The sequence below is a fragment of the Battus philenor genome, unplaced genomic scaffold (genome assembly GCF_028537555.1).
Source record: "Battus philenor isolate CCGP_79_NKW_IND1 unplaced genomic scaffold, ilBatPhil1.0.hap1 SCAF_13, whole genome shotgun sequence".
In the NCBI taxonomy this organism is placed as follows: Eukaryota; Metazoa; Arthropoda; class Insecta; order Lepidoptera; family Papilionidae; genus Battus; species Battus philenor.
The window spans coordinates 752969-771393 of NW_027181675.1; the positions used below are offsets into that span (position 1 = coordinate 752969).

The 18425-nt window shown below is 33.5% G+C and overlaps 1 protein-coding gene across 1 annotated transcript; it reads right to left on the minus strand.

The window, feature by feature from the left end:
* Window positions 1–720: 720 nt before the first annotated feature.
* Window positions 721–17892, minus strand: LOC137933272 (NFX1-type zinc finger-containing protein 1). Its single transcript, XM_068777149.1, has 14 exons — window positions 17156–17892; window positions 15766–15988; window positions 14544–14589; window positions 13706–13940; window positions 12498–12662; window positions 10672–11553; window positions 9245–9400; window positions 8683–8830; window positions 7453–7536; window positions 5256–5530; window positions 4381–4527; window positions 2987–3161; window positions 2111–2253; window positions 721–824 (listed from the first exon to the last, which is right to left on the minus strand). Exons 1-14 carry the CDS (start codon window positions 17828–17830, stop codon window positions 747–749), a joined length of 3432 nt encoding a protein of 1143 aa, XP_068633250.1. The 5' UTR covers window positions 17831–17892; the 3' UTR covers window positions 721–746.
* Between the last annotated feature and the right edge of the window lie 533 nt (window positions 17893–18425).

Below are 18425 nucleotides of genomic sequence, written 5' to 3' on the forward strand. Positions count from 1 at the left end.
TACTTTACTACTACTAGCGATATCTAACGTTCTGACAGGTTACATGTAAATAATTAAAATTAGCGCCATCTAGTGACATACATATCTAACTCTAGAAAACTAATGAAAGTTTTATTATTCTTTCTATAAACTGATATAGATAGCGTTATTATGTACATAATTTTGTAGATTTATGTATAATTTAAAACTGTTCAGCTCTGTCCATTCCCCTGCTCACAAATAATGCATGAGCTATTGGACGAGAAAAAATTTAACACAAACCATAATATTAAAATTTTACTTTTAATTGTTCTTTCACATATATACACTACATTTATGATTTTCTCGAATGCGCTAGAAGATCAATCGCCTACTGGGTACGGCTGGCTTTATTCGATTGATGTTGGATGCTGGTAGCCTTTCTGGCTTTTACAGCTTCTTCTGACTCAGAACCCTTATAATTTGAAAAAAAAATCTATGTCAGATGCTTCGGTTGACGTATTGTATTGGCTTATTGATATCTACTTGGTTTTCAGAGAAAAGTATCGTCTAGCTAGACTTCCGGACTGCCTTAAATATCCCCTTGTCATTGATCGCCATCATAATGAATTTATTAGTGTTACCATATAATTTCTTGAAGTCTATATAATACATTTGTGTTTAATTGTGTGTATTAAAACAACAATTAGAGAAACAAGATTCATTTATTTATATACTATTTTTACAACTTAATGCTTTTAGACATTCTTTACCAGTCAACATATATATTACTTGTGTAAGTTACAATGTTTGAGACAAACGCCGTCTGAAGCTATGCAATCCTCCAATTCGTGATAACTCTCCACCTAGGAACACACAGATAAATTATTAATTTACTTATATTTTTATTGTTAAAAGCAAAGACAGTAAAATGGAAGTAATTGAGAATTAGAATAATAATTATTTTCATATTTATTACAATGTCTTATTTTACAATAAGTATAATGGTGTTTTTATGTACAGTTGCATTTTTCCTAAATAATTAAATACGTAACAATAACGTGAACATGTTTTTTTTATTTCTTTTTACCCCAACCTAAAGCCACCACTTACAGAAAAATTAGTGTATTTTGTACAAAGAATAAAAATAATTATCAGAAGAAGCAAATGATACTTGTTGTAACAGCTCCTAATAGATACCGGACTGTTTGTATTTCGTGCGACAGAGATAGCACTCTACGAAGGCGAAATTAGCCGATCGTCTCTTTATAAAAGGTCGATGAACAATATTTATCGCAGGGTACTATATATTATAATACATTAATTTAAAATTATATGTAAATTATAATTCTTCTTTTCGATAGACGCCTTTGCACTGCTCGCATCTAGTGGAAGGCCTACCCAAAGGTCTACCGACTTGTGATCACCTCTCAAGAACCTTTCGTTCCCAACGACCATAGGATTCACAAACGATGTGCCCATTACCAGTTCAGACGAACAAATCTTCGATCTACATCTGTGACTTTAGTTCCTCATCAGATCTCATTTCTAATTCCATCTCGCAGCGAAACTCCAGTGCAACCACTATCAATACACCTATCCCCCGATTTACACGTATTCGCTTTTACATGGTTTTCCAAAAAAGTTATTTTTTTGTTTTAAAAACCGATTTTATTACCATCTCTCATAATGTAAATATTTCTGCTTCAAACATCGAATCGGCACAAATAACTTCGAGTGATTTCGAAAAAAAGAATGAGAGTAATTTACTTTTTGTTCTTCGGTTTAATGTATATTGTAATTAAAATAAAAAAAAAACAGCTTTTCCGTAATATATTAAATATTTTAACTGGTCAATGCATTTTATTTTTATTTACGTGTACACCTAAAATTATTGAAAAAAATCCGCAACTGTTAAATAGCAATATCATGCATTTTCTGCAAGTTTTTCGATTTACTCGGTTTTGACTTAAAAATTTTTAATTTTTGATTTACACGTTTTACTCAGGAACGTATCTACCGTGTATATCGGGGGATAGGTGTACTTAAATTATTAGCTGTCTCTTTGAAGAAACTAAATTTTCTCTTTTCTATAAAATGATAAGTAAATATATTTAAAAATTAAATAGTATATCCTTAAATATAAACTCACGGTGACAATGCTGTGTTTATGCTTCTCGCATTTGAGGAATATCTTCTTCCCCAATACGTTCTGTGCCTTCATCTTATCTCCAATGGACCTCCAAGTCTGGCTTGCATCTCTTAGCATGTCCATGTTGCCAAAAATGTAAAAACCTGGCAAAATACTTTACTATTTTACATTAATCTGTATACTGTATAGGGTGATCGCTCTGTATAAAGTGATCACTCTGAAATATGATAAAATAATTTTTTTTTTCTATTTTAGATCATAGATGCCCACCGACATAGGACTTTCGAAAATATATTTATCGGGGTATATACAATAATCACGCTTAGTAAGTGGGTTGGGTCGATCGCAGTGTGGTATTATGGTACGCAGAAGGTGTTGGTGCCCATCCTGTGGAAACTTATTTGTGAGCAGTGGCAATCCTATATAATTAATGCACAATGTGTAAATTCTGTAACATTATATCCTGGGAATCGAATCCGCGATCTACAATCGCAATTCGAAGTCCTCTACTGCTATGCTACCAATACTCATGGGTGCATTGATTTTTAGAAACGAAACTACACATTAAATGATATCAAATGAGATATACACTCCACATTCAGGCTTTAACATACATCCTGTATGTTACATTATCTTTATTCTTATCTGCATGTATTTGATTGTTATGTACATGTATTTAATTAATTTAAACAAACAAGTATAAGTTCTAATATGGAGAGTAAAATTAAAATCAGCGCCATCTAGTGATTACAGTATAAAACTCTAGAAATAAAGGTTACTTTTAGATACTTTCTTTAAATATACATAAGGCAAATAAATATGAATTTTAGTACTACATATTTGTTAATTAAATAAATTAATAAATAATAAACCCACCTTCTCGAGCCCGAGACATGGCCACACAGATCCTGTTTCTAGCTGAAAGAAACCCGATCTTGCCGTCTCTGTTACTCCTCACTAGAGACAATATCACTATCCTGTTCTCCTCGCCTTGGTAATTGTCCACTACAGTGATCTTCATGTCTCTTAATAACTCATATCTTCTGCTCAACTGTAGTTTAAGCAAAATATACAGGATGATTGGTTATAGGTGTAAAGGCTTCAAATTGAATGTATAACCTATCCAAAATTTATAATATAGTAAGAAAAAGCCTCCTAAAATCTTTTTAGTTCAATTTAAAATTATCACATTTTATAAGTCGTTATTTTATCATCATCACCATATATCAGCACATACATCTCCACCAATAGATTCATTACTAGACCGGTTTTAATCACGGCTGCATTTAGCTTCTTTCAACAACCTTATCAACATCATCTGGTCATTTTAAATGGAGGGAAGTATCATGTGCCTTCCCTTCCAAGGTCTCAACTCCAGAACCATAAGGTCCTAACGGTCTTCAGTTTTGCGTCACTTCAACTACCCAAGTCGCTGGGCTGTCGGTTAATTTCGTTCGTTTCCGGATCTTTCATCTCTCTCTTATTTCAACCGTCTCATTCCCGTGTCACGCACACTAGTTCTAAACAGTCTACATAGTTACCATATTAACACACTAATTTTAATATTCCATTAATTTCTTTGGCATTTTTTTGCAATGCGTTGTTCAAAATCAAATACGCCCTCACTGTTGCAGCTGTAGACGCCGATAGATTAGAAGTAACTTGTCCAAACTTGCTACAGACTATCTTAAGTAAGAAAAGGACGAATATTTAGCCACTTCTGCACATGCAGTGGTGGTTGTGCAACAAAGTGCACCGCCCGCTAGCCCGCTGATAAATGCGTATGCGGCAAACAATGTGAATCACACAACCGCCACCGCCAAATTACTCAACACGTGTTTCACCCCTCCACGGGGCATCTTCAGGAGTTATGTTACACTGATTAGTGCCAAACACAGAGTCATACACTAATCGGCGGACGGTGCACTTTGTTGCACGACTACCACTGCATGTGCGAAAGTGGATAAATATTAGTTCTTTTTTTACTTAGGATGGACATCCGCAAGGTAACGCCTGATTCCATTAAATATTAAAGACTATCTTAACACTTTGCACTCAATTATCCATCTATGGATCGAGATAAATGAAATGTTATTACTCATGATCCTGTTGTTGGTAGTACATCCAGGGCACGCGATTTTAAACTTTATTTTTTAAGCCAATTCGATATAATGTAGCCTACTTTATTTCGGGCAGATATGTCCATAGGCAGTTGACAGGTTAAGGCTCTAGTGGGGGCATAAAGTCAATGTATAAACATTTCAACTTACATCTCTCAATAGCGCAGCTTGACCGTTATAAGTTGCTAATAAAGTTATTTCGTTCGATTTGTACGCTAATCGTCTTAAATAATTCGCCAAAGCTAAACACCAGTTTGCTTCGTAGCTGTTTCTATGGCTCCAGCTGTCTTCCAAGCCCTGGTATCAGAAACATCAGAGATTAAATCTATATCGACCACTTTACATATATAATAACTATGTATATCTTTAAACGCGCATACACGTATACGAAAAGACTTGAATTTAACAAATTCGGTTAAGTTTAACCTTAAGTAAATAGTTAAAGCATTACATTCATTATTTTTTTAAGTCTGTCTGCTCGTTTAAATCAGTGTTGCGATATTAAAATAAACATTGTAAATAGACCTGAGATTTCACACTAAAAATGTTTAAATAAATTACACAAAACAATGCAAATTAGCGCGGATTAAAATTCAGTAAGCGATCTGTTATCGTCGACCGTTGGGCGCCACGTTCAATCTCGAACTACCCAATCAACATCGCGGCAAGGTAATTTCACCAGAGTAGGAACTTCCGGTCAGTTCCACTCTCGTACACTTCCGAAAGTCACGTTTCATTCTCTTGTACTAGATGGCGCCACCGACCCGCCGCCATATAAATATATATGTGCTGTTTAATGGGCTGATCCCGGCCACTTTGCGCACTTAATGAACACCCTGTGAACTTATATTGTAGGTGAAATTTTATATAATCCGTTCTTAGTTTACATCCACTTATCTAAAGAAATATAGCTACCAAATTTCAAGTATATAAGTATCATAGTTTCAAAGATATCGTGATGAGTAGGTACATAGGTGGAAATCTCTTTCTCTCTCTCAATGATTAATAGCACTGTAAATACTTGCCTCTGTATCCTCAAAAACATTATGACTGAAAAAATATAAATTGTCTCTCATCCCACGGACATCAGGATAGGTGAGAGTAGACGGATGGGTGTCCAGCTGCGAGTACACCTCGGGGACGAGGAGTTGGGCGACCTGGCTCCGCATGCGGCGCTGCATGGTCAACGTCCTCGCATGCACGCCGTTACGGATCATGCGTTCGAAGAGAGATATCTCCAAGTTAAAGTCCTTCGCCAGTCTGTAGTGGGCTGCGGTGGGACGTAGCTGCTTGTGGTCACCTGGTTTTTTAGAAATATGTTCGTTAACTTTGGACTTAACCACACTGTCCACTACCACAGCTAGGGACACTTGACTTCAGTGGGTTCGCGACCGGAACTACGGGTCTGTTGTTGGTTGTTTTTTTTTTTTTTTTGTTAAAGGCCCCCGCTATTGGGAGCCACTCGTACCCCCTATCTAGTTTGAAACAGGGACTTTATTTATAAATATTTTTTTCAGAGTTTTATCTTTATTCGACACTCCCTTACATACTTCTCAATTTCTCTTATTCTTTCCTTTTATACTTCACAATATCTTGCAATTTTTGTTCTTTCATTCCTTCTTGCTTTCATCGCCTTCCTTTCCTCATCTTTTTTACTCTTAGGTGGCTAGGTACATTTTAATTTTCCAATCTTTATCTTTATTTTTTGATATCACAGATTTGTTGGGATTTGAATTTTTTGATACATTGCTAGACTTGTCTTTTATTCTATTATTATTTGATAAGTTCGTTTACATGTGCATTTATTTCATTTTTGGTTCCAATTTATCTATTTGGTTTTGTTCCTTTTAATAGGATTAATAACCACCCTGTGAGCAAACGATAGGAATGATGCGGGTCTGGTTGTTTGGACTAGACTACTACGGGGATCAGTAGCTTGCCTACTGCGCCAGTGGTAGACACTGGTCATTGTTGTCAGATTCGTAGTGGCCACCTCCAGGGTTAGGAGCGACCACTAGCTTGCCAGCAACCAGCAAGTTACTGCAGCTCTGGTACTTGCTCAGCAGGAGGTATATGCTAGATAATAAACCCTGTACCCAGGTGTAGTTTAGACTAGATCCCGTGATAGGAATCAGGAAGTGGGTGTGCTAAGAACTCCAGTAAAACTCTGGATAATATGGGAGCCAGCTTACCTGACGTCCTGACTGACGATTGAATCGTTAGTGTGTTCTTGGTGAAGTACGGAAAGTGAGAGTGTCTTACAGCTTCATCACCAGCTTGGAGAGTCAGTGTATTAGCACGGGGCACTCCCCTTAGAGGGATGCTATCAGAGACTGTGGAGGCAAGACCTATCGTGAATAGATCCCTGTCCTCGTGTGTACTGTACCCATAGGTATAAATAACCTATGATAGGGAACGGGGGCAGATTTTTTATTTTATTAAAATCTATATTCCAGAGATATAAGCATCAGTGCCTTTGTTATTACTATTACATTTAATACTTCAGATAATTTTTTGCTCAGTTTTTGTTTTAACATTATCTAGTGCAACCACATCCTCATAAAAAAATAAATAGATTAAAAATGTAAATAGAAACAAAACTGTGATAGAAAATAATTATAGAATAAGTAACAATGTAAAATAAAAATACAAAACGAAAAATGTAAAAAGAAAAAGGGAAGAATGATAGACGAACAGAGCAAAAGGGTAAGAAAGTAGAAATGTAGCATGAAAGATAGAAAACGGACCGAAAGAGAATGTGAAGAATGAAAGAAGAGAGAGAAAATAAAAGATAATGTGAAAAAATTAAATGCTAATAAAGTCCCTATCCCACCACAAATAGGGGTACGAGAGGCCCCCAACAGCGTGGGTCATTTAAAAAAAAAACACATCCTCATTCCTCGTCCACATTGGCATCCTCAGGTTGTGCGACGGTTGCCGTATTCGCATCGATGAATCTTGCGATCGCATTTTGAGTCTCGTCCTTATAATAATGCACGAGTTCATTTGACGTGATATTGCTGCTTTGGGGACGGTATGATCAACAAATTAGGTTTAGGTTAAAAAGGGTGATGATTTTTACATTGATCAACCGGTGACGATCCAGGAGATCCAGGTTAGGAATCATGAGCTCAGCTTCATTATTTGGAAATTAATTAATGTGTAATTGTGAGTGTGTCATTGTGGTGTGGAATAAGTCGTCTAATAAAAAATATAAATTACCTATTAATATGAGATGTTGACAGGAGTTTGTAAGTGACGCCACAATATGGCCTTCCAGGACCTCAGCAGCCTCTTCCACCAGAACTGCAATCGCGATCGATTTATATTCACAATAATCAGAAGTATCTCTTGCCAAATATGTAGTTCCCTTGAAATCGCTTCACATGGGAGTACAGTCATATACACAACATTTACATTTCAATATTTAAGAACATCGCATCCCTTATAGACAACGAGAAAAGTCGCGGGACCTTTCTAGAGTACTGCAAAAGGGTCATAGCAGAGACCATTAAAAAGACAAGTAGACAAAAAAAGTGTATAAAACTAGTCAAGATAAATTCTTAAATCTGTGATAAATGTAAAGAAAATGGGAAAGTAGAAATTAAAATATTAGGCAAAGTAAATATAATAATAAAGCATACAAACAAATAAAAATAAATCAAAACAGAATAAAATCTTAGCCTGTAATATTCTGGTATAAAACGGTTATGAAAAAAATTGTCTAAAATAAAAGATAAATGAATAAATGATATTGAGAAAGAAAAAAACGGGAACGCGAATAATACGATTATAAGACAGAAAGTATGAGAGACCCCAAAATCGAGGACCAATAAAAAAAAATTATGAAAAATTGACATAACTTTCTTGTATACAATTATTTATATACAATTATCTCGTACTGACATACCTCACCATGCGACAATTGTCTAAATAAATTTCAAATCAAACAGAACAAAAGAAAAGAAAATATACGAAACGGTATATCATCTTGTATGAAAAACTAACTGTAAAAATCGATAATTATTGCAATAAATACATATCTACATGACTGTACTTCGATGTGTAGTGCGTATTTAGATATTTCTTCATCATGTCACCGATAGACGCCAATAACAAGGTATAGCCCTCCCACAAAGGTCACCATCATCACCGGTCTTATGCCGCCCACATCCAGCGACTTCTCTCGATATAGCATATGCCGTTGTTCCATCTAGTGGGGGGGAACCCACGCCGCGTCTACTGGCTCTTGGTCGAAACTTGAGAAAATCTAGAGCGATATGAACCACCCACTGCCACTCGTTGACCTTGGTTCTTTTGGATCTCCTCATCCCTGATTCAATGTCCCAGCGAACTTCCAAGCATAGTCCTCCCTCTTCATCCCTTCTGGGTGACATAAACCTATACCCCTTAAAAATAGTAATAACACACTAATGTAATAGAGATCCATACCGATAGGAGAAAGGAGCTTCCTCAGCAGATCGTGTCTCCGAGCTGCAGCACTTGTAGTTACTCCCACCACACGCGCGCTTCGAACTATCTCCCCATCAAGCAGCGTTCGTACTTCTTCCATTTCCTCACCACACGTGTTATACTGAACCTAATATAACATTAAAAACAAGAAACTCAGAGACGATTAGGAGCTTTGGTGGTGGTGCAACCAAGTATCTATGAGAGCTTTGTCACAGATGGTAATAAAACTATAATATATATATATATATATATATATATATATATATATATATTTATATGTATGATATAATATAACTGAAAATCTCAGAGTGCTAAGGTTAAATGTTGTTATAATTAGTTGATAGACACAACAATGGAGACCAAAGAATTGGCTTGGATAAGTATGAGTAGAAATAGCATATAATATCATGCATAAATATAGTCATAATATAAATTTAGAGTGTATATACTTGCGAAATTAAATAAGTTAAGTTAAGTTTGACACCCCTGGTTTGTATAATAACTTATACATGAACTTAAGTTTTAATAAATTAATACATACCATCAAATCGTTCATCTTGGTGATTAGTTTGTCTTTTAAGGCATCAGTGACTGAGAAGTAGAAGTTCCACCTCCTTTCCGGAGTCAATTCGTACAAATCTTTCACCTTCTGTATACTTTTCTTAGAACTTTTCATCTTTCGAGACGCCATCATTTTCTAGAATCAAACAAACACATATCATTATCGAGCACTCGTAGCCTAGTGGTAAAGACTTAGACTTGCGTAGATCATAAATTTGCGGTGAATGCATAAAACTGTTTTATCATATTTTCTTTAAAACTCTACTAGATGGCGTTAGTAAGTACGTCTTGTAGACGTGGTACTGATTTACCGACATTTTGTTCTCTTTAAAACTACACATGCTCAACAAAATATATATTTATAAGAACAGCCTACCGTCGTCTGCAATCTTATATATAATATATACTTTGTGCATTAATTATATAGGATTGCCACTACTCCCGGACAAGTTTCCAGAGGATGGACAGCAGCGTCCTCTGCATATATTACCACAGTGCAATTGCCAATTCACCTGTCAAGCGTGGCCATTATGTTATATTCCTCCATAGAAATCTTTGAGGGAGAACTATGCCTATTTATGGCTTCCGTTTCCTCTCGTTCTCCTCTACCATGATAAAGACACACAATTAATAATTTTTCATTGAATATTATTATTGTCATACTCCTCTCTCGTCCTTTTTAATATGTTCCATTCGTTTCTCTTTTTTTCTCTTCCCAATATCTTGCATTCCTTTTTTCGCCTCACTTGCTTCGCCTTCGCTACAGGATCCTACATTTACGTTTTCTTTTATTTTTGTTTGTAAATTATTGCGTTTTACATTTATTAGCCTTAATTTAACATTAACATTATTTGGTTTCTTTATTATTTATGTCAGTTGAGTTTTAGACGACTCTCTTTCCTTTCTATGCCTTGCATTGGGCATCTATAGGCAGGAACGATGACGACAGCATTATTGCAATTATGTTTAAAGACTTGTCCCCATTATAAGAACAATCTAAGTGAAAGAATTGACTGCAATGGTTGACATTTTATATTCTTTATCCGGGGCAAAATCACATTAGCGACAGTTTTCTGATTTGTTTTACATCCTAACTATCACGAGATATAAATACGAGTCCAACTAATATCTCAACAAACAACTATTTATTCCAATTGTTAGAAAAAGTACGTTAATATGTTTTGTTTTTACTATCGTTAAATATAAGGCTTACTCACAGTCTTCAATGAAATGTTAAATAGATGTCAAGTCAAATGAGCATTCATCTCTTTTCATAGTTCACACCTATAACCAATCACCCTGTATATACTTATAGCTATCATCACACAAAGAGAGACCTTAATTGGTACAAGTTGAGAAATTAAAATATTTTTGCTAGAAAAATTTGCAGGATGGCAATGTACGTACCTTGAAATAATCCAGACGTTTGCGAATCCTCACGATTTGTTCCTCAAATTTCTCTTTCATCTTCTTAGATTCCTTCTCATCTTCTGTTATGTCTTTTACGTATTTAATGCTACTAGTCATTGACTCTATAACTTTAAGCGCTGATTCTTCTGAAAACACTGTTTCCACTACATCGGAGATGCTAACATCCTCGTACTCTTTCTCCCAATCTTCTAACTCTTCTTCTACCTCTTCTAATTCCTCCTCCAAATGGCTAAAAAGCCATGAAACTACAGAATCTTCATTCGTTGTCTTCAATTCATAATTTTGATCGCCAATTTTTAGATACGGTTTAAGTGATCTATACGATACAATCTCTCTTTCACACTTATCTATCTCTGTTTGTACTTCTGTCATCTCTTTGTAAATTCTTTCTAACTCTGCTCTTTTATTCGAGTACAGATATGAGTACTTTGATTTCGTTCTTCCTCTCATCTTACTAAGAGTATAATTTTGTAGTATTTTGCTTTTAGATTGACTGCCTAATCTGATAACATTGTCTGTGACATTAATAATTTCTTCTAGGAATTGATCAAGAGCGTGATTCGTGTAGCAAATGATGAGCATGGGAGTTCCTTCCAGGGACAGATTCTTAAGAAGTGTGGACGCGATTTTGACCCCTACGAAGGTTTTACCAGTTCCAGGTGGACCTTGAATAACGGCAAACTGTCTTGTTAGAGCAAAGTGAAATGCGTCCATTTGAGATTCATCCAGGCCAAACAACTCTTTGGTTGGCCATTGCGTATAGTCGAGTACTGGGAAGCCTATTTCTTCTCTATTATTTGGATCAAGTACACTGTACATAGTGTCAGAAGAGAGATAGATTGGAGGTTGTGGTTCGGTCTGAAAAAGGTTTTTTTTTTTAACAAATATATTCGTGGATATAAATAAAAAAGTGTGTATACTATGTCGATTTTTACCCAACTAAATGAATCATTTTCAGAAAAGACTCAATTTTATTTACATACGTTAACCAACCCTAGAACTAACTTTATATCTACAGCCAATCACGATCACTAATTTACAACCAATCCCGCGTATCGTTAGTGTAAGAGTGACAGAAGATGTGTGCGACAGAGTAAGCTATATATATGTAACTGTACATATAAATACGAACGCTTCTAGTTACGCCATTGAACCACCGATGCTTGCAATGAGAGCCAGCGGTCAAGTACTAAGACTTGTGATCGGTTGCGAGTTCGATTCCGGGGATACAAGTTTATATAATTTACACTTTTAGTAAATTTTACAGGATTGTCCACAAAGAAGTTTCCAGAGGATGGGAAACAGTGTCCTATGCGTAGTTTAATACCACACCACGATAGCTAGCCCGCCTGTCAAGCATAGCGATCATGGTATATCTTCCTATATATAGATATATATATGTAGTTTCAACATGAACGAACTAATTGATTTAAATCAATATGTGTACCTAGATGTACACATTAACATATTCCGTGAAATAAAATAAATAATAGTCCAATATGACCAGAATTTTCTCAAGTGGCAGACATTTTAAATTATTAGCACGGTGAAAAAAAATTTCAACAATAATAAGAAATTTACGACTAAAACTTTAAAATCAAATACATATAAACAATTCACAATTCTTACATTTATAATTTGTTTATTTTTTTTTGTATCTGACAACACTAAACATTTTTTAAAGCTACATACTTACACTAAAGATGACTATATTTTATATGTGTTATATTTCTAGAAGTAATAGTACTAAAATTAATATAGACATACTATGCTACATAATTTTCTAGATAAACACTAAATACCTGAACATCTACAATATATCTCTTCATAGGCAAATCGTCAAACCTTATGTTCTGCAGAACTTTCAATACTCTGTGATAAGGTTCAAAGAACACTTCGCTTTCCACCATCAGGTACGGTTCTGTATAGATTTTATTCGATACAGGCGTTTCGAATTGTACAACTATCTGAAATAATGACACTTTATCATAAAATGTACTTATGTTGGCTTGACGTTGATTTATGGGACACCGAGTCCCATAATTCAACGTCAAGTCCAAATAAATTTGGTAAGTGATTATCGATCACAGATATGGCAACATTGGCAAATATAAATATATTAATATACACAGATAAAAATACAATTTAATTTATACATAAAATGCAACGGAAACCGTGTTATCAATATTATATGAATTAAAATTCTTTTATACAAATTTGGAACTTTTAACAGCACTCATATTAGTCATATTTTTTTAACCTATTTTATATTTGACTCTACTCTGCTTCGCAATGTGTTAATAGTTGTGGAGAAGAAGCAGGAAGAAACTCCACAACACATCTTTTAAAAATTAACCATACCGAACAATATATATCGGATGAATTTGAGAATGGATCTAACAATATATATTTAACTACATAATTATATTTTTTTGTCTGGTTATTTTTTATATTTTTCCATAGCAAGATTTTAAATTAATTACATTATTTATTATTTTAATATATACTTTATTATTCCCTTTATGTTTTGTTTACAATTTTAAAAGCCCATTTTACTTTTTGGTACTGTTTCATTTAATCACCTTCTTAACTATGGCCCTGCGGTATTTAAAAAGGCACGCCTTATATATAAGTATATTAAAGTAAGGCTATTTTGATCAATGCTTATAGATTCTTTAAAAATTTCTCTACCTTACAATATATTAACTGACAGAGAATGGCTACCTCATTAGGTTAATTTTTATATATTAAATATTCATAAGACCATCATCATATTAGCCAATAGACACCCACTACAGCGCATAGGCCTCCCCCCAAAATAGCCACTATATCATCGGTGGACCTCATTGAAAAAACCTTTTCTACCCTAACAGCATATAATATAAAATGTATAAAATATATAAATTAACAGTAGTTAATCAGTGAGATTTCCTTAAGAAAGGAGATAGCACTAGTGTTAGTAATCTCTTTCTTCATCATATCACCGAATAAAAAGTGATAAAATACTCACATAACCTTCACGCAGAAGGTTCGAATTAGAATCCAAGACAGAAGCGCAGAGAACTGTCTCGAATTGATCACATGTGAAAAGCAGTAAGGAACCAAATATCAATCTCTTGCTATAAGCAAGCTGCTTCTTATCAATGTTTCCATTATCAAGCCGCTCCTGCCAAGCTATATCCACCAGGTGACCAACTTTGTTATTGCTTACATATGTCCTGATCATACGAACCTTTGGATATACTCTGAAATATTAAAGTTCTTTATCTATTCATGTAAACACATCCTTATTTGCTCGCCCACTAATGTACATATAGACATTCATGTATACATTGATGCTCAAGCGCTGATTTTAACTTTTTAATTTGGAAGAAAAAGTAATATAAGTCTTAATATATATATATATTAAGACCACCCATAAATGTATATATACATATGTTACTTATTAATATGAGTATTACTTATTAATATATTACTTAAAAGTAATGTCATAATGTGAATGTGCCTTAATTTTTACAAATAGCGCCAAATGTCACTGTGATTTGACTTTTATGATTTAAACATTAAGACATTGTTTATGGATAGTTGATTCTATATGATATAAATACATATATATATATATATATACCTATAAATATATACATATGTGTGTGTATATTTATGTGTATATATATACTGTGATATTAATAACATTATCTCGTTAAAATCAATGATAACCACATTATAATTGAAAATAAAGATGGTGTCCAAAAACCTAATATCATAAATATCGCCCGAATTTTTCAGTCTGACCTCTGTCCAAGGAATAAAAAAAATTATTATTTTGTATAAAATTTAATCATACACACCTTATATTTTCATGTCTTCGCTTTGAAGGATCTTTTATATAATTACCTGAAATTTCAATAGTATTACATATTAAGATATAGTGATATCTTGAAAGTATGTGACATTAAGTAAGTCACTTTTTTAGGGTTAATCCTTTGTGACAAAATCTTGATTAAAAACTTATTACAATATAAAGAATTTTTTTAATTCATAATTAATCCTGGAACTGAATTTTTCTACTAAAGTATTAAAATTATCATGGCAGGATGTACTAGAGGCAGTATTGGCGAAATTACTTCTATATTTACTTTACAAAAAAAAACTGTAAGTACTATTTTTACATTAAAAGCTAGATATTATCTAAGAGATGTTTTAAAAAAAATAGTCACTTCTTAATATTTATTTTAATAAGACATTATTTACGCGCCAAAACAAGTGACAGACGGATAAATAAAAGAAATAAAAATAAACTTGAACACCTAAATTCCATCCCCAAATTCCTTCATGCATCTGAGTGTAGGCATATATATATAAAGTTCCAGATATCTTAGTAGTAAAATCAAGTCAAAATAAATCTAATTATTCATTTAATAGTTTTTAGTTGTTCGACATATGGAATTTGAATTAAAATGTACATAAAACTTGTTAAATTTAATTTAAAATAGCAACTGTTTAGTTTTTGGCTGGCTCTTCTCAACAAATTATCGTTCTGAGCAGATGACAGCTTATTGTTTGTAATATTTAAATAATCGACAATCCAAAAGCATATGCAAATGTCTATTTAAATAATGATATTTTAAATTTAAAAAAAGAATTTAAGTGAAAAAAAATCAATCCATGTTTATTGCCAGCTCTGTAGTTCAGGACATGTTTGTTTAGCTTTGGAACACCATTAAAGGGGAGGTGAGGGATCATTTAATTTTCTATTTAATTGGGTTCTTCCGGAATTCTTTTTTAATAGGTTGATTGGTAAGTACTAGTGGCAGTGGAAATGCCACTTAGCACATAGAACAGACAGCGACTAGATACCAAATAGTCTGTAGTGGAGACCACAGACCAACAAGCACAATGTAAGATGTTTGATCCTAAGACGAACACACAACTTAGTTAATGGCATTTGAAGGTGCTAGTTCCATGCTAAGTCATTATAAATCTATAGGGAAAGTCTATATATCCAGCTGTGGACAACCTATTAAACTACATGTAGCAGTTTCTTAATTACAATAATGATTTTTTACCAACATATTCCTTCTCTCAACGGCGCAAAGCAATCTTCTCTCAGCAACTTAAACTGCACATCCAAGTAATTCTCAACACTGACGTAACCTCCATTAATTATATTAGGTTCTATTTTAACTTTGTCGTCGGAAAGAATATCATCTTTAGTGGGAAATATCTGAAGGTTTCTAAAATATGTGGGATCCTTGTTGCATTGTTCAATGTTTGATGAAAATTCATTGTTTTCCTGAAAACAAAATGTTATTATACAAAACAGATATTTTCAAAAAGCTTCACTAAGTAACTTGACACATATTTTGAAAAGCCTTCATTTAGTAACATGATAGCACACAAAATACTTCATTGTAAAGAATTCAAAGTCATATTGAATAGCACCTAGGATCTCTATGAATTGTTCATAGCAGATGTAAATTTTAACAATCATATACAAAAAGCTAATTTCTCACATAAATATATATAATTAAATCTTTAATTTTCTATATTGCAGTATGGCAGCGGGCGAGCACATTGCTCATGCAACTGATGACCATGGGGGCCAAAAGGTTCTTGAGTGGTGATGATGAGCCAATAGATGTGGCATGGGTGGACCTCTGTGATCTATGTGAACTAACAACATTGTTTATGTTGCAGGAAGTCACTGGATGCAGGTCACAGACTGTACTGGTCATCATGGAAATCTGTGGGGGATGTCTTTGCCCTACAGTGGGTTGTACATCTCGAAAAGAAAAAGAATTATAAGCACTGTTAACTATGGTCTTAAATCTTTCACTAATTAAAATCAACACTAATTTTATTCCAATTCTTTGCATATTACCCAATTGAGTAAAAAAAAAAATTAAAAAATGACTAAATTTGAGATTTAGTCAATGTATTCATGAAAGTCACAGATTGGTTGCAAAGTGACTATTTTATTACTAAAAATAAGCATTTCAATTCCTTCATGTAGATGAAGTTAGAAAGAGATGAGCGCTTGTTTATTCATAGAATGTTGTGTGTAAACAGTTAGGCACCCATCTTAGATTCACCATTTATGCATTAAAAATAAAAATCCTTTTGTGTGTACATTATGTATAAAAATATCTCTATCTTTAATTAACCCTTTCCCTGTGAACAGTGCTTTTTAGCGCTCTACTATAAATACTTATTCTCAGCAAACAGTTTCTTCTGACATTCAGCTATAAATGATTTCTCACTGAGCTTTTTGGCACTGTATGATAATGGTCATTAATTTATGTTACGAACACCACAGCTGCTTACTCTACCTGTGCAGATATTTTGTCACATAACCAAATACATGTCGTTAGTACAGTCTATCTACTATCACGCTAATTGCTGAGAGAGTAATTCATTTTTGGTGTTTGTCAGCGAAAGGGTTAAGCAAATTGTTGTAGACACTCACCTGATTAATAATCCTTAACAGATTATTCTTCAACTGATCGATTTGTGTTAAAAGATTATCTCTAATAGTCTCAGTGTGTTCTTCTATCACTCCCAAAGCACTACTTTCAGTTAATTGCACCAATTCCAGTAACTCAAGAAAAATTTCCATATCACTTGCATGAAATTTAAACATTCCATTAATCAGCTCATACATGTTGAAGAAGAATGTTTCCACGTCATCCCACAACTGCATGTTCATCTTTTTTTCGACTATCCTAACTTTTGGTAATCCTTCAATGTATTTTTTTAAATTACTTACAAATAATGATTTAATGAATCTTGTTCTTATTAATTTAACAATTTTTGATTTTTCATCAATCTCCAATGATTTGTAAATATTACTGAATATTTTAACGATTAAAACTATGAAATCGCCTTTGAGGTCGGTGTCCAAAAGATGCCAGAAACCAGGTCTGTTCGATATTTCCAAGTTAAGTACAGGAGGCTTGAGAAGTGATAAATCAAGTAATCTTTTAAAACCTATAGGCTTTTTCTCCACTTCTTGCTTTTTGGTCTGCGGTTCAGCAACCTCTTCGTCTTCGAACTGTGAAGTATTGGCGCTGTGTCTGGCATTCTCGATTAGAGTTCCATCAAACCAATCTATACGAAGGGATGACTTATCAGCCATCTTTAATATATTCTTTACTAAGCTAAGTTCACTTAAAGTTTTAATACATAATATTTATCGTTTAGTGATAAAACTTGTATAAAAACATAGACTTAAAAACAGTACATAAATGTCAAGTCAAAAAGTTCTGATTGTCAACAGACAACTGATTTTATTATGGCAACAATTCTCGAATGCCATTTTTTCAGTAATTACTAATTACAATCACTTTCATTATTTTAAACTTAATCTGTTAAGTACGACCAACTTTAATTGCCAAATATGATGAAATATTTTATTTTGCTTTCATTATTTTTCTCTTTTATTATTAAAAATACTTAAGTAGTTTTGTTTCTTCTATAAAAAACAAATAAACAATAAATTGTTATTTTCAACATACTCCTTATTCTTTAATATGAACGAACATCTGTAAAATTATCTATATAGAAGTATTAAAAAATGTTTCTTATTGCTAATAATTTAAATTCGCACCAAAGTACCGCAGTAAAGTACTTTAGCCACTGTCCAATTATAAATTACCACAACTAGTTCTCTTGTCCTATACGTAGCATGGTTTATGTTTATAGATTTATAGGTTTTATCTCAAATTTTTAAA